Below are 25485 nucleotides of genomic sequence, written 5' to 3'. Positions count from 1 at the left end.
GTGAGAAAAGTAGTATACATAAATATCATTTCTGTTAACAACACATGAAGGAAAAATACGTAGGGACACAAAGTCAGGCATACATATGAAAAGGCAAACACATAAGTAAATTCATATGACTGGAGTGCATGTATTACAAGCATGCATAGAAAGAGCCCTCTAAGCAAGGGAATTGATCTAGTTCACATTTCTACTGCTATAGGGACAGCAAAATCTGTTGATATTTTTGGGGTGCCTGTTCCACTGAGGTCAAGCCCATTTCTTGGGGCCACATGGCATAAGAAAACATCTTAATCTGTTAGCTCAGATTTGAATAGGGAGCTATTAAATATTTTTAATGAGAGAAGTAGCTTCATTCATATGGAGGCCACCATAATTTTTCTTAAGGCACAAATTTGACTATGTCACTACTATTCAGTAGATCCCTAAAGCTTAAGTTGTTATTATTCAATCATCTTCAATTCTTTGTGACCTCTTTTTTTTTGTCAAAAATACTGAAATGGTTTGCCTTTTTTTTTCTCTAGATCATTTAACAGATGAGGAAACTGAAGCAAATGGAATTATGTTTCACTTGCCTAGTGTGCCACTACTTGCCTAGGGTCACACAACTAGTAAGAATCTGAAACTGAATTTAAATTCAGGTCTTCCTGATCCTCAGATTGCCAACTTTTACAATCTACTTCTCATACTCAAAAATGATTTTTGTTATTATTAATCATATACTCATGGTAAACTGTTAGCTGTTCCTAACCTTATTTTACCAATTTCTAATTCTTTGGGTTCATAACCTTTGAATCTGCCCTTACTATAGAAATTCTTGGATTTAACATTCATTCCAAAAAGGGATTTTTGAAATATTTATGATGTGGCATTTTAGTCATCTCATAGTTGATCAATGACACTATTTTTTTTTTTTTTTACCTATTTGTTTTCTAGGTTTTTCAGCTGTTCTCATATATAGATGCCTTCTTCCAGTGATTTTTGTTCTTGCATTTATAGAACAAAAAGAAAAACAAAATTAGGTATTATGCTTAATTGTTGCTGGATCTATCTAGTCTATTCTACTAACCTATTTAAAAATTAGCCAATAACAAATAACTTTGCTTATTACTTTTTTATGTTTTGTTACCTGGTATTACAAAGATCATTCTTTGTAATCTTTTATATTTAAAAGATTACTCTTTTACTCACTCATACATTTTTTTCATCATTATTTCATTTGAAGTTCTAGGCCTTTTTTCCTCTCCAAATGAATTCTGTTACTATTTTATAAAATCCTTTCCTTTGATAGTTTGATATCACAATAAATTAATAAATTAATTTAGATAGCATTATTTTTATCATATTGGCTTGACTCACATATAAAAATAAGTCATAGCTATTGAAATTTTCCTTCATTTCTGTAAAGAGGGTTTTTTTTTTTGTAAAGTTTGCTATTATTTTGATGAGATTTTTTTTCAATATTTTTCTTTTAGGTTTTATTGGTAATATATTTTAAAAGAGGTAATTTTGTACATTTTTTAATATTTTAATATTATATTATATTTTAATGTTGATTACATATAACACTTTAAAATAATTGGAAAAGACTTTTATGTTGGGAAAGATTGATGGTCAAAGGAAAAGGGATGGCAGGGGATGAATGGATAAATAGTAAATAGTGTCATGGAAACAATGAATATGAACTTGAACAGGTTTTAAAAATTAGTAAAGAATAGAAGGGCCAGGGATGCTGTGATCCATGGGGTCACGAAGAGTTGGACATGACTAAATCACTGAACAATAAAACTTTGTTGTAAAGAAAGCCAAGAGCCACAGAATTGATACTTGAATTGTGATGCTGAAAATGACTTTTGAGAGTTCTTTGGACAGAAAGAAGATCAAATAAATCAATTCTTAAAGAAATTAATTCAGATTATTGTTCTGTAAGAAATGACCAGCAGGATGAATACAGAGAGGCTTGGAGAGAATTACATGAACTGATGCTAAGTGAAATGAGCAGAACCAAGAGATCATTATATACGTCAACAATGATACTGTATGAAGATGTAATCTGATGGAAGTGTATTTCTTTGACAAAGAGACCTAATTCAGTTTCAATTGATCAATGATGGACAGAAGCAGCTACACCCAAAGAAATACTCATACATCAATATTGGAAAAATGATTAACTTTGGCTATATAGAACTTTGTTGGCAGGATGATGTCTGCTTTTTAGTATGTTGTTCAGCCTTCCTTCTAATGAGCAAGGGTCTTTTAATTTCATGCCTTCAGTCACCATCTTCAGTGATCTTTGAGCCTAAGACTATAAAATATGACATTGTTTACATTTGTTCTTCTGTTTGCCGGGAAGTGATGAGATCATTTGCCAAGATATTTTTTGATGTTACATTTCAAATAAGTTTTTTCATTCTTCTCTTTCACTCTCAATCTCTTCACTCTCTGTTATCAGAGTGGTATTATCTGAAATTACTGATATTTCTTCTGCAACAATGTTAATTTTGGCTTTTGATTCATCCAGCATGACATTTAGCATGTGTTATTCTATATATAAATTAAATTAAGAAGATGCCTATCTACAGTCTTATCAAACTCCTTTTTCAATCTTAAACCAATCAGTTGTTCCATGTTCAATTCTAACTCTTGCTTCTTGGCCTGCAAACAGATTCCTCAGGAAACAAGAAAGATAATTTAATACTTCTATCTCTTTTAGGGCATGCCATATTTTGTTGTGACTCAGAGTTAAAGTTTAGTGTATTCAATGAAGCGGAAATAGATATTTTTCTGGAATTTACTTGCTTTTTTCATAATCCAGTAAAAAACACTGAGAAATGAATGTAAACTGTTTGCATTTTTGTTTTTCTTCCCAGGTTATTTTTACCTTCTGAATCCAATTCTCCCTGTGCAACAAGAAAAATTTTGGATCTGCACACATACATTGTATCTAGGATATACTACAACATATTCAACATATATAGGACTGCTTGCCATCTAGGGGAGGGGGTGGAGGGTGGGAGGGAAAAATCGGAACAGAAATGAGTGTAAGGGATAATGTTGTAAAAAATTACCCTGACATGGGTTCTGTCAATAAAAAGTTATTATAATAATAATAAAAAAGAATTAAATTGAAAAGTATTGCAAATATGAAAAAAAAAGAAATTAATTCAGGCTATTCACTGAAAGATCAAATATTGAAGTTTAACCTTAAATACTTTGACCATGTAATGAGAAGACGAGACTCATTGGAAATAATTTTTACTTCTCCTTTTATTGTAAATTCATCTAATTTTTTTGGGGGGAATATAATTTTAGCGTTTTCTCAATTAAAAGTGTGTCTCTCATTTATTGTGTCATTAGTGGTTTTGAATATATAGTTAGTTCTTCAACCTAGTCTGAATACAATTAATAATATATTGATTATTATTAATGTTATTTATTAATGTTAATTATTAACGGCACATTTTCCATAGAAGTATAAGCTAATTTATCAAATACTTTGTTAAAATCAAGGGAAACTAGATATAACATTTCCTTAATTTATCAGTTTCACCATTCTCTAATTGATTAAATGGTCAAAGGATATGAACAGACAATTTTCAGATGATGAAATTGAAACTATTTCTACCCATATGAAAAGGTGTTCCAAATCTTTATTGATCAGAGAAATGCAAATTAAGACAACTCTGAGATATCACTAAACACCTGTCAGATTGGCTAAGATGACAGGAAAAGATAATGACGAATATTGGAGGGGATGTGGGGAAACTGGGACACTGATGCATTGCTGGTGGAGTTTTGAAAAGATCTAACCACTCTGGAGCGCAATTTGGAACTATACTCAAAAAGTTGTCAAAGTGCATACCCTTTGATCCAGCAGTGCTATTACTGGGCTTATATCCCAAAGAGATTTTAAAGAAGGGAAAGAGACCTGTATGTGCACGAATGTTTGTGTCAGCCTTTTTTGTAGTGGCTAGAAACTGGAAATTGAATGGATGCCCATCATTTGGAGAATGGCTGAGTAAATTGTGGTATATGAATGCTATGGAATATTATTGTTTTGTAAGAAATGACCAGCAGGATGAATAGAGAGAGGCTTGAAGAGGCTTACATGAGCTGATGTTAAGTGAAATGAGCAGAACCAGGAAATCATTATACACTTCAACAATAATATATTGATCCTCATATAGATGAGGATCAATTCTGATCGACATGGCTCTCTTCAACAATGAGAGGATCCAAATCAGTTCCAATTGATCAGTAATGAACAGAACCAGCTACACCCAGTGAAAGAACAATGGGAAATAAGTGTGGACCACAACATAGCATTTACACTCTTTCTGTTATTGTTTGCTTGCATTTTTGTTTTTCTTCCCAGGTTATTTTTAGCTTCCTTCTAAATCCTATTTTTCTTGTATAGCAAGACAACTGTATAAATATGTATACGTATATTGTATTTATCATATTTAACATGTATCCTGCCATCTAAGGGAGGGGGTGGAGGGAAGGAGGGGAAAAGTTGGAACAGAAGTTTTTGCAAGGGTCAATGTTGAAAAATTACCCATGCATATGTTTTGTCAATAAAAAGCTATAATAATAATAAAAACAAAACAAAACAAAATTTATCACCTTAATAAATCCTGTCAAAAAAGACTTTGTGTCTTTAGCACTTAGCAAAATGTCTAGTACACAGTAGATCCTTAATAAATGATAAATAATTGACTGACTGGAATTGAGCATGTTCAAAACTATATATCATTTTCCATCTTGAATCTAACCCCTCTCTGTCAGGAAATGGGTCATAGGCTTTTTTGTCTGTCTTCTGGAATCATGGCTGATTACTATACTGATTAGAGTTCTTAAGTCTCAAAGAACATTTTTAGGACAGAAGCAAAAATGAAAGACAAAATTAATAACGTCTCTTTTTAAAGAATCTAGTTTTTTGAAAATCTCATTTATTTGTTTTTGATAAACAAAGCCTATGACCACAAACAAAAATTAACTTCCAATATGTTCTGTTTTAGGACCACCCCCTCCCCCTCCACTTTGTATTTTTGCTGAGGAAGCCCTTCCCTATATAAATCTTCACCAAGTCTTGGTATCAGAAATTGATCTTACAGTCATCAGGACACATTACTTCTTTCTCTTAAATTTAATACACAGAATAAAGACATGGCATAGTAACTTTTCAGTAAGAGCACGTAGTCAAAGGTCCTGAGCTCAACACCCAACTCTTATAATTATTACTTGAATTAGAGTGTGGAATTTGGGTTCAGTACCTGGATTCAAATCCTGATCTTGTCACTTTATTACTTGTGTGATCTTGGACAAGTTACACAGCCTCTCTAGATCTCATCCTCATATGTAAAATAAAGGGATTGGTTTAGATGACTTTTGGGATCCTGTCCATCTCTAGATTTCTAGTTATTTCTTAACTGTTCAGTTCCATATTTATAAAATGAAAGGTTTGGATTAGATGTCTTCTAAGACTATTAAAGTTCTAAATAAATGATCCTATAATCCCTTCTGTAATGTTGGGCTAGCTTTCTGGAGGTCCTCCAGACAGGCCTTGGTCTCAGCACGATAGTCACCATAAGGATGGACAGGAATAGAGTCTAAAGTTTTTATTGTCTTCTTCACAGTCTGTATCTGTTACAGTCTGACCCAGTCTTGATCTTTTTTTTTTTTTTTTTTTTTTTTTTTTTTTTAATTTAATAGCCTTTTATTTACAGGGTATATGCATGGGTAACTTTACAGCATTAACAATTGCCAAACCTCTTGTTCCAATTTTTCACCTCTTACCCCCCAACCCCCTCCCCTAGATGGCAGGATGACCAGTAGATGTTAAATATATTAAAATATAAATTAGATACACAATAAGTATACATGACCAAAACATTATTTTGCTGTACAAAAAGAATCAGACTCTGAAATATTGTACAATTAGCTTATGAAGGAAATCAAAAATGCAGGTGGGCATAAATATAGGGATTGGCAATTCAATGCAATGGTTTTTAGTCATCTCCCAGAGTTCTTTCTCTGGGCATAACTGGTTCAGTTCATTACTGCTCCATTGGAAATGATTTGGTTGATCTCGTTGCTGAGGATGGCCTGGTCCATCAGAACTGGTCATCATATAGTATTGTTGTTGAAGTATATAATGATCTCCCTGGTCCTGCTCATTTCACTCAGCATCAGTTCGTGTAAGTCTCTCCAGGCCTTTCTGAAATTATCCTGTTGGTCATTTCTTACAGAACAGTAATATTCCATAATATTCATATACCACAATTTATTCAGCCATTCTCCAACTGATGGACATCCATTCAGTTTCCAGTTTTTAGCCACTACAAAAAGGGCTGCCACAAACATTCGTGCACATACAGGTCCCTTTCCCTTCTTTATAATCTCTTTGGGATATAATCCCAGTAGTAACACTGCTGGATCAAAGGGTATGCACAGTTTGATAGCTTTTTGAGCATAGTTCCAAACTACTCTCCAGAATGGTTGGATTCGTTCACAACTCCACTAACAATGCATCAAAGTCCCAGTTCAGTCTTGATCTTAATGGAGGAGTGCAGGAAACAGGAGAGCCACAAGGAGGATGGTCAAAGATGGAATGTCTCATTTCCAATCCTTTCAGCCCTTATCTACCCTATTATAATTACATCATTACAGCACACTGATTATGTGTAAACTAGAGAACCATTACATCACCATGCTAAGTACTAAGTATATGTATCCTAAAGAACCATCATCTCAAAAATTCTACTGAGTTCTACATTCTACAGTTCTACAAAAATTCTACACCTTGTTGTAAGTATTCTTGTTTCAAGTATACTTCTCCAGAGTTCTGGCCCTCTACACCCTTCAATAGCCAAAAAATCTACCATTAAAATAATGAAAATATTTGACATTTAGAAAATATACATAGCCTTTGGTTTTTAAATGTTTCTTATTTTTAAATATTTCTAGCTTCAGAAATTCACATTTAATGAAATATAAGGCCATATTCTTGTATCCGGATAAAATTTTAGGAATATTTGCTACATTTGACAATTTTTTCTTTCTAATTCAGAGGCATGAAACAGGAAGACATATGCATCCCAGAGATCACTAGTGTCACAAAGATATTCTGTAATAAGTCCCAAATAAAAGAGTTGACTTTTTAATGAAAAAGTTTTTCAAATGCTCTTGGACATGCATGATGCCATGCTAATTGTACCAAGCCTAAGAAGACTATGAAGCCTCCTAAAGAACATCTTCATTCACTCAAAATAGATTAGAATTGTCAACTACATGGAAAAACAAAAAGGAATTAATTAGTGCATGTTGCCCAGATTATGACATGTAATTGGATGGGCATATGCTGCCTTAGTTCAAATGTATGTATATCTTGCACAGATACTGCAGATGGATGATAAAGCCCAGAATTTAAGGGGAGGAAGAGATCCAGCTGGAATCCATTGGATAGTTGTGTTGTACTTTTCATATTCCAATTATTGCTGCAAAAGTCTATTTTCTTAGTAACCCAACATTTTCCCTGTGATGCTGTATGCCTATGAGTCATGGAGCATTGGAACCTCATAAGCATCCAAATGAACATAAGTCAAAGAACAACAGAAAAATACTTTGTTGGGTGTCATAATTGAGAGAGTGCCAGTCCTAGGACCTGAATTCAAATCCAGTTTCAGACATTTACTACCTGTATAACTCTGGGCATCCCTGTTTGCCTCAATTGCTCATCTGCAAAAATGGGATGGAAAAAGGAAATGAATAAACCACTACAAGTATCTTTGCCAAAAAACCAAAAATTAACAAAATTTTAAAACCCACTAACTGGGATAGAGTTAGATATGACTAAAAATACTCAACAACAATGAGAGTCTATTATATAAAATCCATTGTGTTAGATACAAGGACGATTTTAAAAAAGGGGAGAAAAAAACAACCAGTAGGGTTTCTACACTCTAGGGGCTGTTAACTAGGGCTTAGTAAAGGAAATAAAATGTGGTAGTTTGTCCTTTGTTCTCGAAGAGGACTATGCCATCAGAGAAGTGATGCTATGACATGTAAGTGAATTGAATTTAACTGAGGGAAAACTCTACAAGGCTACCAGCTTCATTTTTCTCCTCCATAGCCATGCTGGTCCAGTGGCAAAATAGATCTGAAAGACTGGAAATAGCCCTCATTAGTGTAGTTTCTACCTCCCAGGCAACTAGATGGCCTGCAATAGATGGAGTACAGAGCCTCCATATTTAGGAAAACCTAAGTTCAAATCCATCCTCAAATACTTATTAGTTGTATGATACTAGGCAAGTCACTTAGCCTCTAACTCGTAGTTTCTTCTTCTTACCTCCCAGGATTGTTACGTGGCTAAAATGAGATCACATCTGTAAAGTGTTTCACACAGTACCTAGTACATAACACTTTTTTGCCCTCCCTCCAGAAGCTTTCAGTCTAACAAGGAAAATGTATATAATACATAATCACATACTAAAATGGATCATGATTTACACAAGAAAAATTCAAGGTATTGTTTAAATTTGAAGGAAAATGTTAGCATTTTTAACTCAAGGTAAGGTTCCTTAAAGACTTCCTGAAGAAGGTTTGTTTACCTCAAGCTGAATGGATGATTGAGAACAATTTGTTCTAATTACCATAAAGGTGGCTGAGGCAGGTACTGTGGAATACTTAGAGCTTGGTCAGAGCAAAGACACCAAGGTCATTCAATGTATCCATTGTGTCCCTGGCCATCTATAGTTATATTGACTTTTGTCTCACTTTGACTTTGGAAACTGGAAGAAAGAATGAGGATAACAACTTTGTGTAACTATGCCCCACTTAAATACAATTCAGTCAAGAGTCAAGATTAGTAAAAACAAATGAACAAGAATTAATTAGCAAAATGTTATGCTCATTGTCATGTTATGACAAATAATATTACATTACAATATTCTAAGCATATATCAGAAAGGAGAAGACAAAAGAGCAGTTTGGGGATGCTGGCAAGTAGTAGACAAGAGATGGCATACAGCATGGCAAATAAGCAGCTTATTCATCATCATCATTATTAATTGCAGTAGTCATCAACTGGAATAGTAGCTCTATTTGAGAACCTTATTTTTGAGAACCTTTCATAAGAGAAGTTATGAAGAGCAGATAATCAGTAAAGCTTGTACTGTATGTTTTCCCATCAAATACTTTCTTTGTATCAAAGCATCAAAGCATCAAAGCAAATACTAACTTTGTTTATTTGTGCAAACTTATCTCTCTGCGTAAGGGGCAGGTGAAAGGACTTCAAGAATGTTTCATCACATTTACCATATTTACACAGATGAAAAAACTATCTTACTAGATAAGAAATTTTCCTTGAGAGAAAAAGAAAATAGGAAGTAAAAGTTTCTCACAGTCAGAAATTTTATCAACATGATGAAATAGATACTGATACACACTTTCCTTTTTTCCTATAGAAATTTAACTCAATGTCAATAAATATAATGTATAGTCCTAAAAAGGCTAAAAATTGCTTCAGTCAATAAATACTTGATTTCCTTGCCAAAGATATAACAATGATATCCAATTTCAAATATGTACTAGTTTGCAAAATTTTATCAAAGAAGACTTTAAACTCTAATGGTTAGTACTGACTTATAAGAGAGTCAAAGACAAATTTGCAACAACAACAAAAATTGGTAAAAGATACTAACAAATCATTCCAATGATGTCATGACAATAACAACAACCTAACTAAAATTGGAAAAGATCTATAAAAACTTTTACAACAAATGATTTGGTCCCTGAAGGCAGACTGATGGTACTAGTTAGAGTATGGGATCTGAAGTCAGGAAGACATTTTCCTGAGTTCAAATTTGACCTCAGATACTTAACTAGCTGTATGACTCTGCACAGGTCATTTAATCCCGTTTGCCTCAATTTCCTCATCTTTAAATGAGCTGGAGAAGAAAATGGCAAACCACTCTAGATATCTCTGCCAAGTAAACTCCAAATGGGGTCACAAAAAAATCAGAGCCACCTGAAAAACAACTGAACAAGAGATAACAATTCTTTCCTTCAGTGATGATGGAATTACTATATTTTGATGATCTAAACATAATATGTGACATAATATGTGAAGAAATAGAACATACATGTTTAATTGAAAAAAACAATAACATTTTTTGTTCTGATGATTTTGTTTTTTAATAATATTTTATCTTTTACCCACTCTACATGCTAAAATATTTAAACATTAAAAAAAAAGTTTTGAATTTCAAATTCTAACCCTTCATGCTCCCTTCTTCCCCATCTTTTAGAGATGGCAAGCAATCTCATATAGATTACACATGTTTAGTTATATAAAACATTTCCATCATTAATCATTTTGTACAAGAGGACTCAAAAAAAAAAAAAAGAGAGAGAGAGAGAATGATTGAAACAAAGTGTTAGAGTCCAGCTTCAGTGAATACCAAGATTGTGAAAAAATATTTGAGGCTGAAGAAGGGACCCCGAAACTCTAAAACTCCTTGAAGGAGAAAATCTTCAACTCTGCCTCAGTCAGGGATCCTGCCAGAGGGAAATAAGATAAACAGCTTCATTCTGTTGGTGGGGTTGGTTCAGTCTTGAGCTTAAAGAATTCCAACCCTAATCAATTAAGGAAACTCATTCAATCCTACTCAAATTCCAGCTCAAGCTGAAACCCAGCTTGTAGATGAGCCAATTTGGGACTCCACCCACTAGCCCCCTTCAGTTTAGCCAAAGCTCATATTATAAAAGAGCCAATCTAAAATTTTCTCTTTGAAGAGGTTCTAAACATGCCATGCTATGTATGCCATGCCATGCCAAGGAGCCTCTGCCCACTGGATAATATTCTTTTCCAGTGTTACCCTCTCTTTACCCTCACCTCTTTCCCTAATGAGACTTTATGCCTCTCTGTCAGTATTTCTAACCTTACTTCCCAATCCCTATAATAAACCTCTTTTATCAATCTAGGTTTTCAGGTTTATAAATTTCTTTACAAATGTAATGGGGAGAAACTGAGCAAGATAGAGATTAGAAAGTATTTAATAATTTATTAAATGGAGAAATATACTGGGATCAATTGGATCCATGTTTGATCCCAGGGCTGAATGAGACTATAATCTGTGTACAAGAATCCAGCAAACAATGTGCGTTCTCAATGACAATATACACGTGGCTCGATGCAGAGGGTAGACTGAGGCAGGGTAGAAGTCAGGATGCTGAGAGCGGGAAAGAGACTGACAGGGTAAGGTGAGCCTCTGGAGAGCCGGGGGGGGGGGGGGGGGGGGGGGCGAGAACGGGGGGGGGGGGGGGGGGGGGGGGGGGGGGGGGGGGGGGGGAACACCCCAGAGATGGGATGAAGCATCTTGATAAGATAGTATCTGATATTCTAATAGCTTGGATGGGGAAAGGTATTCTGATGTTCTATCAACTATTCTGATAAAGAGGAAGGGGAGGTTTTGCAGAACTGAGAAGCAGAGAAACTGAGGCAAGACTGAGTCAGGATAATTAGGGAAACTGAGTCAGGACAATAAAAGAGAACTGTGGCATAACACAGAGAATCCCTGCATTGCCAGAAGGGGGTTCCCCAAAACTCCCTACCCTTGAGCCAAATCCCAAGGGGGTGCAGGGGAGCCAAACTTTTCCATTTGGTTCCCTGAACCTTGAACCTGCCACTAGACCTTATCATTTAACTCCCTGACCACCAGAAACCCTATCTCATTTTGGTTCCCTAAATCTAGATCTTATCATTTGGTTCCCTATAAAAGGGAACCCCAAAACCTAACCTCATCAAGGCCAGGCGGAAAATAGCCTTTGTAATCTCCGTTTATTAATCTGAGGGTCAGTATTTCTATACCTTTTAGGCTAGTGTTATAATATTATTAGGTGACATCATATACCTTCCAGGGTTAATGTACAATCCACACTTTGACATTTTAGTATCCACCTTAATTATCAATATCAAGGTACTTATCAATGCAGAATAATAAATAGCATAGTTGTGATACTCATCAATACCAACAGAATAATTGAATAATTGTGATTTTATCAATACCAAAGTATTTATTGAAAACAGTGTAAATAGCAGAAATTATCATACTAATGTATTTACCGCAAGCATGTCTTTAATTCATTGGTAAGGGTAAAAAGTATAGTTAAAAAAAACCCTGGTTCTTGTCTCATGCATTCTCCATCAAGATTATCCTAAATTTATCAAATATGTCTTTATAATTTATTGTTAGGGGGCCAGGAGATCATTATATACTTCAACAACAACAATACTATATAATGACTGATTCTGATGGACTTGGCCATCTTCAGCAATGAGATGAACCAAATCAGTTCCAATGGAGCAGTAATGAACTGAACCAGCCACAACCAGCGAAAGAACTCTGGGAGATGACTATGAACCACTACATACAATTCCCAATCCCTCTATTTTTGCCTGATGGCATTTTGGATTCCCTACACAGTCTAATTGTACAATATTTCAGAGTCCGATTCTTTCTATACAGCAAAATAATGGTTTGGTCATGTATACTTATTTTGTATTTAATTTATACTTTAATATATTTAACATCTACTGGTCATCCTGCCATCTAGGAGAGGAGGTGGAGGAGGGGAAAAATTGAAACAAAAGGTTTGGCAATTGTCAATGCTGTAAAATTACCCATGCATATAACTTGTAAATAAAAAGCTATTAAAAAAAATAATTTCTTGTTAGGGAGATGGTGAGCCAATAGTTGGCAATTCTGCTTACCTTAACCAAGAGCAGGTTTCAAGTAATACCTGGACCAAACTCTTGCTGCTCATGTACTTATTCAATAGTGTCCCTCTACAAGAAAAAAAAAAGAAATAAAGAAAGTGAAAAATAGTATGTCTTAGTCTGTATTAAAATAATATTAGCTCTTTCTCTGGTGGGAGGTAGTCTCTCACATTATGAGTCCTTTGAATTTTCATGATTCTTGAATTGCATTTGTAATTCTTCATTGAACAATAAATGCATCTCATCCAAACAGATTTCCTAGGATAGATACCAAAGAATATTTTTCCCAAATTCTTGCTTTTGATTCCTCAAAGGAGTAGTGCAATGGGTAGCTCATGTGCCCTTCAGTGAGTAAGCAAAAACTCTCCTAGCAAAAACCCTGGAGCCTTACAAAAGAAGATTTTTATCCAAATAATACAGATGTTAACAAAATGGAAAGTACTTTGAACCCTCTGCAAGGGGCACATGTGCAGGCCCTTTTCAGAATTTACTTGCCTGGGAGTTATATGAGGGAATGCAGGAGTCAAGAATTAGGGAATTAAAGTTGCCATGGTCAGGAGCAAACAATCAGCAACATGGGCAGCTGATCTGTAAGCCTACTTCCCTTCACCTGGAGTGAATTCCCCTTCATTTAAGAAACAGCCTTATGATTATGAATAATGTCTCCTGACTGAGTGTTTTCAGGAAGCAAAATGGCAGGATTAAGAGTGTGACACACCTAGAGAGTCAGGTTGGGGTTATCGAGCAGTAAAGCCTGATATCTAGTAAGCTTCCCACTAGCAGGCCACTGATGCCCTTTGGCTTCTAAAATGCTCTGAACCCAGTGGGAGATTAAAATCTCTACTTGCTGTCCCAAAGTTAGTTTTCAGGCTTCTTTAATTAAAAGGGTCATGGCAGCCAGCATTGTAAGGCAGGAGGTCCATCCTAGGGAAACTGAGTCCAGTTTCTTTGAGAAGTAGGCCACCAGTCTGGGGTCAGATCCCAGAGCCTGAGTTAAGACCCCCAAAGCCTGACCTCGCCTTTCATCCACATACAGAGTGAAAGGCTTTTCTAAGGTAGGGCCAAAGCAGGCGCAGAGGTCCACTTGGCCTTCAGGGCTTTAAAAGCCTTGGCTTGATCAGGTCCCCATTCAAGGGAAAGATTATCAGAGCCTTGAAAAGAATCGTAGAGAGGTTTAGGTCCCCAAACTAGGAATCCAGATTCTGCAGGAACCAGTCATGCCCAGGAGAGTGTTTAGCTGTTTCTCTGAGGCAGGGTCTGAAAGGCCTAAAATAATCTGTTTCCTCTCCTTTGTTAGAGAGCAAAAAGTGGGGGTAAGATTGTGACCCAAATATTTGACAGACTGGCAGACAATGTGGACTCTGGATAAGGAGACCCTGTAGTTCCTTGAGGCTAGAAAATTTAGGGTTTTCATGGCTGCTTTTAGGGACTCCTCACCATTGGGACTGCAGATTAAAATATCATCTGAGAACTGGATGAGATTTCGGTTAAGCAGCTCTACTTCCCTTAAGTCATTAGTCAGTGCCAGTTTGAATATATGTGGGCTCTCTTGGAAGCCTTGGGGCAGAACTGTCCAAGTTAGTTGGTAGGATTGTTCCCCTGGCTTCACCTCTTCAAAAGCAAAGAGAAATTGTGAGTCTTTATGCAAAGGTATACAAAAGAAAGCATTTTTAAGGTCTAGTGTGGAAAACCATTTTGTGTTCCCTGGGATCCAGCAAAAAGGATTAAGTACAATGGGGGTGAATCGCAATGACTGCTTCATTAATTACCCTGAGGTCCTGCACTATACGAAGCTTTCCCATTGAGTTTTCTAATAGAAAGAATTGGAGTGTTGCAGGGAGACTCAATCAGGGGTCCTCAAACTTTTTAAATAGGGGGCCAGTTCACTGTCCCTCAGACTGTTGGAGGGCTGGACTATAGTAAAAACAAAAACTTTGTTTTGTGGGCCTTTAAATAAAGAAACTTTCTAGCCCTGGGTGAGGGGGATAAACGTCCTCAGCTGCTGCATCTGGCCTGCGGGCCATAATCTGAGGACCCCAGCAAGAAGTTTATATTTAAGAAATTTCTCAATCTTCCCTAGCCTCCGGCTTTACTGGGTATTGTTTATAGGGAAATGCACTGGGATCCCCCAGCTTTATTAAGACTGGGATGGTGGGCATGGCCCTCCTGGGAATCCCTTGATCCCAGAGAGAAGAATTTATTTTCTCTCAGATTTCAGAGGGAATATGGGAAGGTTTTCAAAGAAGCACAAAAAGGTCACTTGGAGGTCTGAGAAGAGAAAATTGGGTCCCCAACTTTACCATTAAATCCAGGAGAAGGATAGGAGGGAATAATAAGAAAGGAGTGTTTAAACAACAGGTCACCAAACTGGCAAGGTAGAGGAAAAGTCTCCAAACAATTCTTAATTTCCCCTGCAATCTGCACTTTATTGGGGAGAGGCAAGTAATACCAGACTGCCAGAGCGAGAAGGAAGAAGTCCCCCCCATAGCGAAAAGAAATTTAATGGTTTTACCCACCACATCAGGGTGTTGGGCTGTCAGGTGTTAGACTGTCCTGGTGGAGCAAGGGGGAGCTTAACCAAGCCCCAAACTCCTGCCGGAGGGCAGGGTATGGGGGGGGGACGACAGCTTGTTTCCTGTAGGCAGTCTCTTCTTTAGTGTCTCTCAGGGCAAGGACTGGGGAGTTTCCTTGGACAGTTTCCATGACACCTAAAGCACAAACTTTTATGATTCCCCGAAATGTCAGCAGCCAAAAGTAGGGACTGTTCTCTATATCTCGCTTTAATTCTGTGGTCTCTGTCCTCTGCTGCAGCTTGATCTCTATTATTAAAGACTCCAATAGCTGTTTCTAACAGCTGAGGGGGAGAAATTTGAGGGCCCAAAACTGGCTTCTGCAGCTTCCTCCATATATCCAGTGCAGATTGTGTAATACTGGAGAAACTGAGCAAGATAGGGATTAGAGAGTATTTAATACTTTATTAAATGGAGAAATATACTGGGATCAATTGGATCCATGTTTGATCCCAGGGCTTAATGGTCTCCAAGAATCCAGCCAACAATCAGAGTTCTCAGTGACATAGATACACATGGCTCAGATGCAGGGAGCAGACTGAGGCTGGGACAGAATCAGGGTACTGAGAGCGGGAACAGGACTCTGACAGGGTGGGGTGAGCCACTGGAGATGAGATGACAAACTCAGGGGAAGGCAACCCGGACATGGGGAGAGGCATCTTGATAAGACCTTATCGGACATTCCAATAGCTTGTGATGGGGACAGGCATTCTGGTATTCTAAAACATAAGATCTTTTATCCTTATCAAGTATTCAGATAAAAGGGTGAGGGGAGTTTTTATGGGACTGAGCTTTGAGCTGATAATTATAAACTGAAGCAGAACAATTAGAGAAACTGAGGCAGGACAATTTAGGGAAATTGAGTTAGGATAATTAGGGAAACTGAGTCAGGACAATAAAAGAAAACTGGCATAACAATTGTTTAATATTAACATCTCCCCAGGAAAGATCAAGGAGGGCAAAAAGCTGGGTGGGGTCCTCAGAGTAATGGCCAGGTTTTTCCTTAGTCTGGAAGAGATTTGACATTGAAAGAGGCACCTCTGCTCTGAGTGTCTCTCCCTGAGAATCTGCTGCTTCTCCTGAGGGGCAGAGGTATACTGAGAAGAAAAAGGGGTCCCACTCCTTGTATCAGAGGAATTGAGGAGTGGGGACTGGGAAGTCTCAGGATCTGGTTCAGGTGAGAGGGATAGAATTAAAGAAATATCGCCATATTTAACATGTATTGGTCAACCTGCCATGGGGGGAGGGGATGGGGGAAGGAGGGGGAAAATTGGAACAAAAGGTTTGGCAATTATCAAGGTTGTAAAATTACCCATGCATATAACTTGTAAATAAAAAGTTATGATAAAAAAAAAAAAGAAAAAATATTGCCAGATTGACCCATATTTAACACCATACACCAAGATAAGGTTATAAAGAATGAGATTATAAATAAATTGGAAGAGCATAGGATAGTTTATCTCTCAGACCTGTGGAAGAGGAAGGAATTTATGACCAAAGAAGAACTAGAGATCATTATTGATCACAAAATAGAAAATTTTAATTATATCAAATTGAAAAGTTTTTCTACAAACAAAAGTAATGCAGACAAGATTAGAAGGGAAGCAATAAACTGGGAAAACATTTTTACAGTTAAAGATAAAGGCCTAATGATAAAGGCCTTATTTCCAAAATATATAGAGAATTGACTCTAATTTATAAGAAATCAAGCCATTCTCTAATTGATAAATGGTCAAAGGATATGAACAGACAATTCTTAGATGAAGAAATTGAAACTATTTCTAGCCATATGAAAAGATGCTCCAAGTCATTATTTTCCCCTCCTTCCCCCTTCCCCCCTCCCTAGATGGCAGGTAGACCAATACATGTTAAATACATTAAAATATATGTTAAATACAATATATGTATACATATTTATACAGTAAAACGAGATTAGAGAAGTAACAACACAGATCTAGGTTGTATGTTGTATACTTCTCTGTTAATTACAAATGAGGAAAAAACAAATGGGTATATTTCCCCCCAAAGTGGACTCAGCCTCAAAATTACTTCTAGCACTGACTCCTTCCATGTATTCTCAGTCTGGTTAACTGTTGTTTTCCTTTTCTTTTCTTAATTTATTTATTTATTTATTTATTTATTTATTTTTAGTGAACTGTTTAATTTTTTAAAAAATTCATTTTTTTCCAATTCTTCACTCTCTCCCACCCCTTCCTCCCTTTCTCAATGAAAAGGCAAGAAAAACAAAACCTATTACACACTCACACACACACATATATATATATATAGTGATTAACAACAAAAAAGCTTGAATTAAACATTTATTTTACATTTCTTCACATTACATGTCAGTACTTGTTATAAAAAACTGATAAAGAAGATTAATCATCACTCAAAAGACTTCATTCTTCATCTATAAGTATCAGCATTCATACCTTCCCCAACTCTTTGCCCAGTTTCTATAATTCACTACTTCCCATCTTCTCACATGAGTCAGTGTGGATTAGGAAGAATTTGGTCATTCTTGTTTTTATTGTGGGAGAAGTTATCTGTTATCTTTGAATGTAGTCCTTTATAGCTATCATTAGGGGAAGAAGTCATTTCTGGAAAGTAAATATTCACATCAGTTTCCCTACATACATACTACCTTTTAGTCAAACTAGTATACTTGTTTTTCCCTTAAGTAGCCACTTTGTTCCTTAGATCAATGTCTGGGAGGTATTCTCTCCTTATCTTTCCTTTGTTCCTTTGAGATTTGCCTCAGGTACCATTTATTTATTTATTTTTAAAATATATTATAGCTTTTTATTTACAAGATATATGCATGGGTATTTTTTCAGCACTGACAATTGCAAAACCTTTTGTTCCAACTTTTCCCCTCCTTCCCTTCACCCCTTCCCCCAGATGACAGGTTGACCAATACATGTTAAATATGTTGAAGTACAAGTTAAATGTAATATATTTATACATGTCCAAACAGTTATTTTGCTGTACAAAAGGAATCAGACTCTGAAATATTGTACAATTAACCTGTGAAGGAAATAAAAAATGCAGGCAGACAAAAATAGAGGGATTAGGAATTCTATGTTCATATTCATCTCCCAGAGTTTTTTTGCTGGGTGTAGCTGGTTCAGTTTATTACTTTTCTATTGGAACTGATTTGGTTCTTCTCATTGCTGAAGATGGCCAGGTCCATCGGAATTGATCATCATATAGTATTGTTGTTGAAGTATATAATGATTTCCTGGTCCTGCTCATTTCACTCAGCATCAGTTCCTGGAAGTCTCTCCAGGCCTTTCTGAAATCATCCTGCTGTTCATTTCTTACAGAACAACAATCCTTAATATTCATATACCACAATTTATTCAGCCATTTTCCAATTGATGGGCATCCACTCAGTTTCCAGTTTCTGGCCACTACAAAGAGGGCTCCCACAAATATTCTTGCACATAAACATTTCCCTTCTTTAGTATCTCTTTGGGGTATAAGCCCAGTAGTAACACTGCTGGATCAAAGGGAATGCACAGTTTGATAACTTTTTGAGCATAGTTCCATCAGGTACCTTTTTCTGAGGAAACGTCTCTTAATCCCCTTAGTTGTTAATGCTCTCTCCATCCTCACTGTATTATCATATATACATAGATTTATTTATATATTGTAGTTATGTCTAGAAGTATCTAGGTGGCACAGTGGGTAAAAGTGCTGAACATGGGGTCAAGAAGACCTGAATTTGAATCCTACCTCACACTTGCAGTGTGACTGACTCTGGACAGTACACTTAACATTTCTTTGTCTCAGTTTCATTTGTGAAATGGAGATAATAACACTACCCAGGGTGATTGTTTTCAAATGAGATAATACAAATTTGGCACTTTGTCAATTTTGAAATATTATTTAAGTATTATTATTTTTCATCGCAGGAGAACATAATTTTCAAACAAGCGATTATTGTTTGTTTTAGTTTTATATTTCCCAGTGTTTAGTGTAGTTCCTTGAATGTAATAGGTATTTAATAAATGCTCACTGAATTGAATTGGATTGCATTAACTTGATTGGCTTGGCTTAGATTAGATTGGACTGGATTGGATTGGATTGATCAATACATTGCTAAATCAATACATTAATGAACTGGTTTCTAGGTTCTTCACAGCTCCTTTTAAAACTTTACTTTTATTGATGGAAAATGCCTTTACCACAACCACTTTTTTTTAAGTGTATGAGTGTGAACTATTCCTCTGTTTAGGAAAGCTGGAGGAGGAAATGATATGAGGGAAATCTGATATGAGGACTCAATGTGCTATACAGTTATGCTCAATATGGTGTAGAGACAGAATTCTAGTATGGATCAAGAAAATTGAGAAGAGATCCTGTTGGAAGTTTAGAAGTCATCCAATTCATAAAATATCAAAATTATCAATAGGCTTAATTAAATTCTAGAAATGAGACCCTTTACCAGAAACTGGGCCCTACAGCAAGTTTTTTTTTTTTTTAATTATTTTTAAAATTTTGAATAGTATTTTATTTTTCCATATACATGTAAAGATCATTTTCAACATTCATCTCTGTAAGACTTTATTTCAAATCTTTCTCCCTCCTTTGCCCCCTACCCCAAGAAAGCAAGCAATTTGATATAGGATATGCAATTCTTTTAAATATATTACCATATTTGTCATATTGTACAAGAAAAATCAGATAAAAAGAAAAAAGGCATGGGAAAGAAAAAAACATACAAACACAAAGATGATAATACTATGCTTGATCCATATTCAGTCTCTATATTTATTTCTGGATATAGATGTTATATAACTTCCATCTCAAGTCTATTGGAATTGCCTTGAATCACCAAATTGTTGAGAAGAGCTAAGTTCATCACAGTTTATCATTACATAAGCTTGTTGTTACTACTACTTCACTCAGCTTCAGTTCATGTTTTTCTAGGCTTTTATTATATCAGTCTGCTCATCAATTCTCAAAGAACAATATACAATTTATGAACATTCACTTAATTTTCAGTTCTTTTCCATTATCAAAAGGGCTACTACAAACATTTTTGCATATGTGGATTCCCCGCCCCCTGCCCCCCTTTCTATGATCTCTTTGGGATACAGACCCAGTAGAGACATTAGTGGAACAAAGGGTACGCACAGTTTTATAGCCTGTTGAGCATAGTTCCAAATTATACTACAGAATGATTGGATCATTTCACAACTCCACCAACAATGCATTAGTGTCCCAGTAAAGACAAAAGGTTGGTATCCCGCCCAAGGATGAGCTGCTCAGTTGTTTCTGGTGGCAGGAAGCTCTATGATGTGATTAGGGGATGCCTAGATATCTGCCTATTCAAAGTTAAGGATGTGATTAGGAGATTCCTATTCAGGAAGTCTTTGGTATAATGTGATTAGGAGATTCAACCTATTCAAGGTTGGCCTTATGTGGCTGTAGATTGTGCTGGCTCCCCACCAAAGACTCTATTGAAGGAGTTAAATGCTTTATGCAGTTACAAACCACGTGACATAATTGAGTTCATTGAAGAAATCATGCAGCATGGAGATGTTGTCATGGCTGTCTAGTAAGATAACAATTTGGGGGCAGTCCTTAATACTTTTATATGTATTTATACTTTGAAGCTTAACCACATACCCAGAAAAACACAATTTGGTGGAAAGGAAAGTACATTACCACCACCATTATTGGAAACTAAAGCTGAGAGAGGTTAAGTGATTTTCTTAGATTTACACAGCTAGTGTTTGGGGTCAGATTTGAACTCAGGTCTTCACAATCTGAGACCAGCACTCTATGTATTATGTCATCTAGATGCTTTTTAAACTTTCATATAAGGTAAGGATTCTATTTAATTTAATTTCATGGATTCTGATCTTTGCAGAACTTGTGAATCTCATTGAGAAAGAAGTAGAGTATAATGGATAAAAGAACAGCCTGAATACCTAAAATACCTGAGGCATCATGAGGCATTGAATCCTGCCTCTGACACATACTAGCTGAGTAACTTTTGATAAGTACTTAACCTGTCAGTGCTCCAATCCCCGGGTAGTCTTCTAAGACAAGAAGGTAGGGAAGAAGATAGACAGGCAAGAAGGGAGGAAGGAAGGAAGAAATAATACTTCAAGACACTATAAACAACAACAACAACAACAACAATCCAGTAACAGAGAAATGTAAAAGACAATGGAAACCCAATTGAATGAATATTATATATTTTAATATGTTTAATAGAGATATACATTTAACACATTTCTTAAAAACACAAATTCAAGACAAATTAATTTATTATAGTAAATGTAATAAAAGAAATAGATTGAACTCACAAATCACAACTAGGGAAATCCAAGCCATTTCTTTGAAAGAACTGATTATTTTAGAATATTAATGGCATGAGATGATGACAAGACTTGTTACAAATTCTCTGTGTAATGGAATTTAAAATCACAATACTCTGATAACTTTCATGTGTACTACATGGAGAAAAAGAGCATCAAGGTTTACTATTTCCCCCAATTATTCCTGCAGACAAGATAGAAAAGGAAGTTAGAAGTACTTATTACCAAGAATTCTGAGGACGTAATTTCAACTCCATTCAGCAAACTCTCATTAAGCATTTTTGTAAAGTTATTTTTCCTATTTTCAATATACAAAGACTAGATTTAGTGCTACAAATGAATTCAGGAACAACAGAAAGCTAGAGTACATTACAACTATTTATTTTCCATTCTTTTCTTTGTACTAATTTATAGCTTATAAATTGTACTTTAAAGGAACTTAGTATAGAGGCAGGGGAAAAATAACTAGGGGGAAAAAAAAAAAGGAAAATTAATCCTTTGCTGATTTTTTTCTACTTTTTCCTATATCCTAAGATCCCAAGAATGAATTTGCATTCATATTCTTGAATGGTATCATTTCATTTTAATTAATTTAATTATGCAGGTGGCCCTGCATAGGTAGCTCCAATTGCTCTACAATCAACTCAAGTGACTTCCATCAATGGTATCAGGACAGCTATGGAAAAGGAAGTGAGTCATGTTTAGCAGCCATAAGCTAACTTATAGTGTTCCTCTATGTCCTCTAAGTATTATCAGATTATCCAGAAGAAGAATAAAAAGTTGATAACATCACCGGTTTTCATTTTGGCTTCATTAATTTTCATTGCTCACTGAACCATGCTTGGGTGATTGAAAGAGTCATTTCTTTTACCTTGTTTTGGAGGATAGGGGGTGAAGGAAGGGTGTTATTTTGTACCCTTCCTTATTTTATTATTATTATTTACAATTTAAATTTTCATATTTATACATCCCAGGTCTTTGGTTGTATAAGCATTTTTTAAAAATAACTTTTTATTGACAGAACCCATGCCAGGATAATTTTTTACAACATTATCCCTTGCACTCACTTCTGTTCCGATTTTTCCCCTCCCTCCCTCCACCCCCTCCACCAGATGGCAAGCAGTGTACCCTTCCTTATTATGTTATTTTGTTTTGTTTTTTCTCTTCAGTGTTGATCATTCCTTACTGCACTACCTACCTGACCCTGGGACTGGGAGATTTAATTTCTCATTCCGTTTCTATCACATCTAGCTGTATTGGCTTTGGGCTTTGGGCATATCCCTTTGCTTCTCTCATTTTCTTTCTCACTAAAGTAAAAGGATTGAACTCAATTTCAGTTGAACTCATTTTACCAAACATGCATTAGTTACTGTGCTAGGTATAAAAGGAAGATGTGGAATTTAGATGAGCCATAGTCACTGTCTTTATGGAGTTTATAATCTAATAATAAAGGGATAATTGTAAAAGGTGGTAGTACATGATAAGAGTAATGTAAACAAGATACAAAACCAAGCTTTGGGCTACTTCCAAAGATATATACCTTATTATTAACAAGGGAGATTAAGGAAGATTTTTAGAAAGAGGTGACATTTGAGTTGGACTTTAAAGGATGGTAAGAACTCAATGGGTGGGGAGAGAGAGAGAGAACATTCCAGGATAGGAAAGAATGTGAGTGCAGGGCACTGGGATGGGGAAACTTAAGGTGTGTGGCAGGGAAAGATAATAATCCAGTTCAAAGTCAGAGATACAGATTAATAAAATAATTGGATTATTGAGAGTCTTGAATGTCAGGTAAAGGAATTTGAACCTTATTAGTCAGGCAACCAGGAACTACTGAAGATTTTTGAACTCGGAGATCACCTAGTCCAACCCCACATTTAACAGATAAAGAAATGGAGACTCAAGGAAATTAAGTGATTTTCCAAGGTTACACAAGTATCAGGCGTTGAATGAGTTAATATTTTTTCCCCAAATTATTACTGTCAGCAGAGTATCAGTGATTCCATGACATGAAAAAAAATATTGTTTTGCTTTCAAAGTTTTGAAAAAAATAGTATTTGTTCTACTTTTTGAAATGCACATTCAAGAGAATTTTACTCAGTAAAAAGTAAAATGGGAAATAATAGAATGCTCTTGGAGGCAGAAATTGAGTTTTTCTAAGACTTTTTTTTTTTAACAGAAATACTTTATTTCTCTCTCTCCCTTCTTTCTTCCGTCACTCCTCACCTCTCCCCCCTCCCTACCTTTTTCTCTTTCCCTTCTCCTTCTCTCTCTCTCTCCCTTCTCTTTCTCTTTTTGCCTCTTTTAAATCTCTCTTTTATTCTCCTCTGTTTTTCTCAGTCTCCGTCTCTTCTCTCAGTCTGCTTCTTTTCTCTCTCCTCCCATTCCTGAACCAGCTGCTGACAGTCTCTTGGCATGCAGCTATCCCTCAGTTGCTGATAAGTCCAGCACGGCTTTAACTTCAACTCACTCCAGCAGGACTAGCAGTGGCAGGCATCCAGATTTACTGTTTATGAGTTGTTTTTAACAATAGTTTTCGTTCTCAGACTTTGATTATTTCCTCCACCAGCTGAGTGGAAGATTTTTCTATCACTTTCTCCCTCTGTTTTTCAAATATGTCTTTCTAGATGGGTGTGTTTGCTTTAATGCGAATATTCATTAACTGAGTGGCCGATAGGAATGTGAGGGGAGAGGAAAATGGGCGGGCCAAAAAGGAGGTGGGGGAATAGAAAACGGAGACCGTCAGCCTAGAGTTGGTTTCCAAAATTGAGGGGGAGAAAAGCGAAGTGTGGGAAAGGAAAGTCGGGAAGACTGCTATCTTTTTTCATGGTTCATTGTTAAAACTTGGAAACCAAAAATGAGTCCTTTGGAACATGAGGCTTCTAAGAGGTACTGTATAAGAACAAAGCATGTGGTCATTATTTGTGCTGTGGTGGTTGTTGTGGGATTAATAGTAGGACTTTCCGTGGGACTATCTTGCAAGACATCTGAGGATTCTGGACAAACTCCCACCGTCCCGGGCTCTTCAACTCCTGGACCTTCAACTCTCCCTCCACATGAGGCCATTCCTTGCCCTGCCAATGCTGATGAAAGTGGTCAGTGGACAAATTTCCGACTGCCCGAATACATCAAACCTGTGCACTACGACCTGGAGATGAAACCTGTGATGGAAGAGGATACTTACACAGGCACAGTCACCATCCATATCAATGTGACAGAACCCACCAAACATCTTTGGCTGCATATCCGGGAGACATGGATCACCAACCCCTCTCCAGTGCTAAAGAAATCTTCAGGTGAGCAGGTCCCAGTGAAGCGGTGCTTTGAGTACAAGAAGCAAGAATATGTGGTGATTGAGGCTGAGGAAGAACTGCCTCGAAACGTTGGAGGAAGCACCTATCTCCTGACCATGAACTTCAAAGGCTGGCTGAATGGCTCCCTTGTTGGGTTCTATCGGACCACCTACACAGAGAATGGAATAACCAAGTAAACATTCATTTTAATTAACTCTTCTAATCCACTCCAATTTACTTCTACTTTCCCTTTCCCCCCTTTCTCTCTCTCTCTCTCTCTCTCTCTCTCTCTCTCTCTCTCTGTTCTCTCTGTCTGTCTGTCTCTCTTTCTCTGTCTCTCTGTTTTCTGCTCTGTTTGCTGTTGCTGATTTTTGACAATTGGTTTTAATTTTGCCCAATCATATGGAATACAAGAGCTTTCACACTGTCAGTACTAACAAAAACATTTTAGAGTACTGGGAGCACTGCAAGAAGGGGGAAATGAGTGAGAGCCTTTTATTGTA

General features: G+C 36.3%; 1 protein-coding gene across 1 annotated transcript in view; it reads left to right on the top strand.

The window, feature by feature from the left end:
• The first annotated feature begins 24196 nt into the window (after positions 1–24196).
• ENPEP (glutamyl aminopeptidase) overlaps positions 24197–25485 on the top strand; it is a 104253-nt gene continuing 102964 nt past the window's right edge. Inside the window, exon 1 of the mRNA XM_031941818.1 lies at positions 24197–25175. Within this exon, the coding sequence (XP_031797678.1) occupies positions 24547–25175 (629 nt within the window). The 5' untranslated portion in view covers positions 24197–24546. The remainder of the gene's footprint in view (positions 25176–25485) is intronic.

This window comes from Sarcophilus harrisii, chromosome 6 (assembly GCF_902635505.1).
Source record: "Sarcophilus harrisii chromosome 6, mSarHar1.11, whole genome shotgun sequence".
Classification (NCBI taxonomy): domain Eukaryota; kingdom Metazoa; phylum Chordata; class Mammalia; order Dasyuromorphia; family Dasyuridae; genus Sarcophilus; species Sarcophilus harrisii.
Note: the sequence above shows the minus strand (reverse complement) of the source record. Positions and strands in the feature narration are given on the sequence as shown.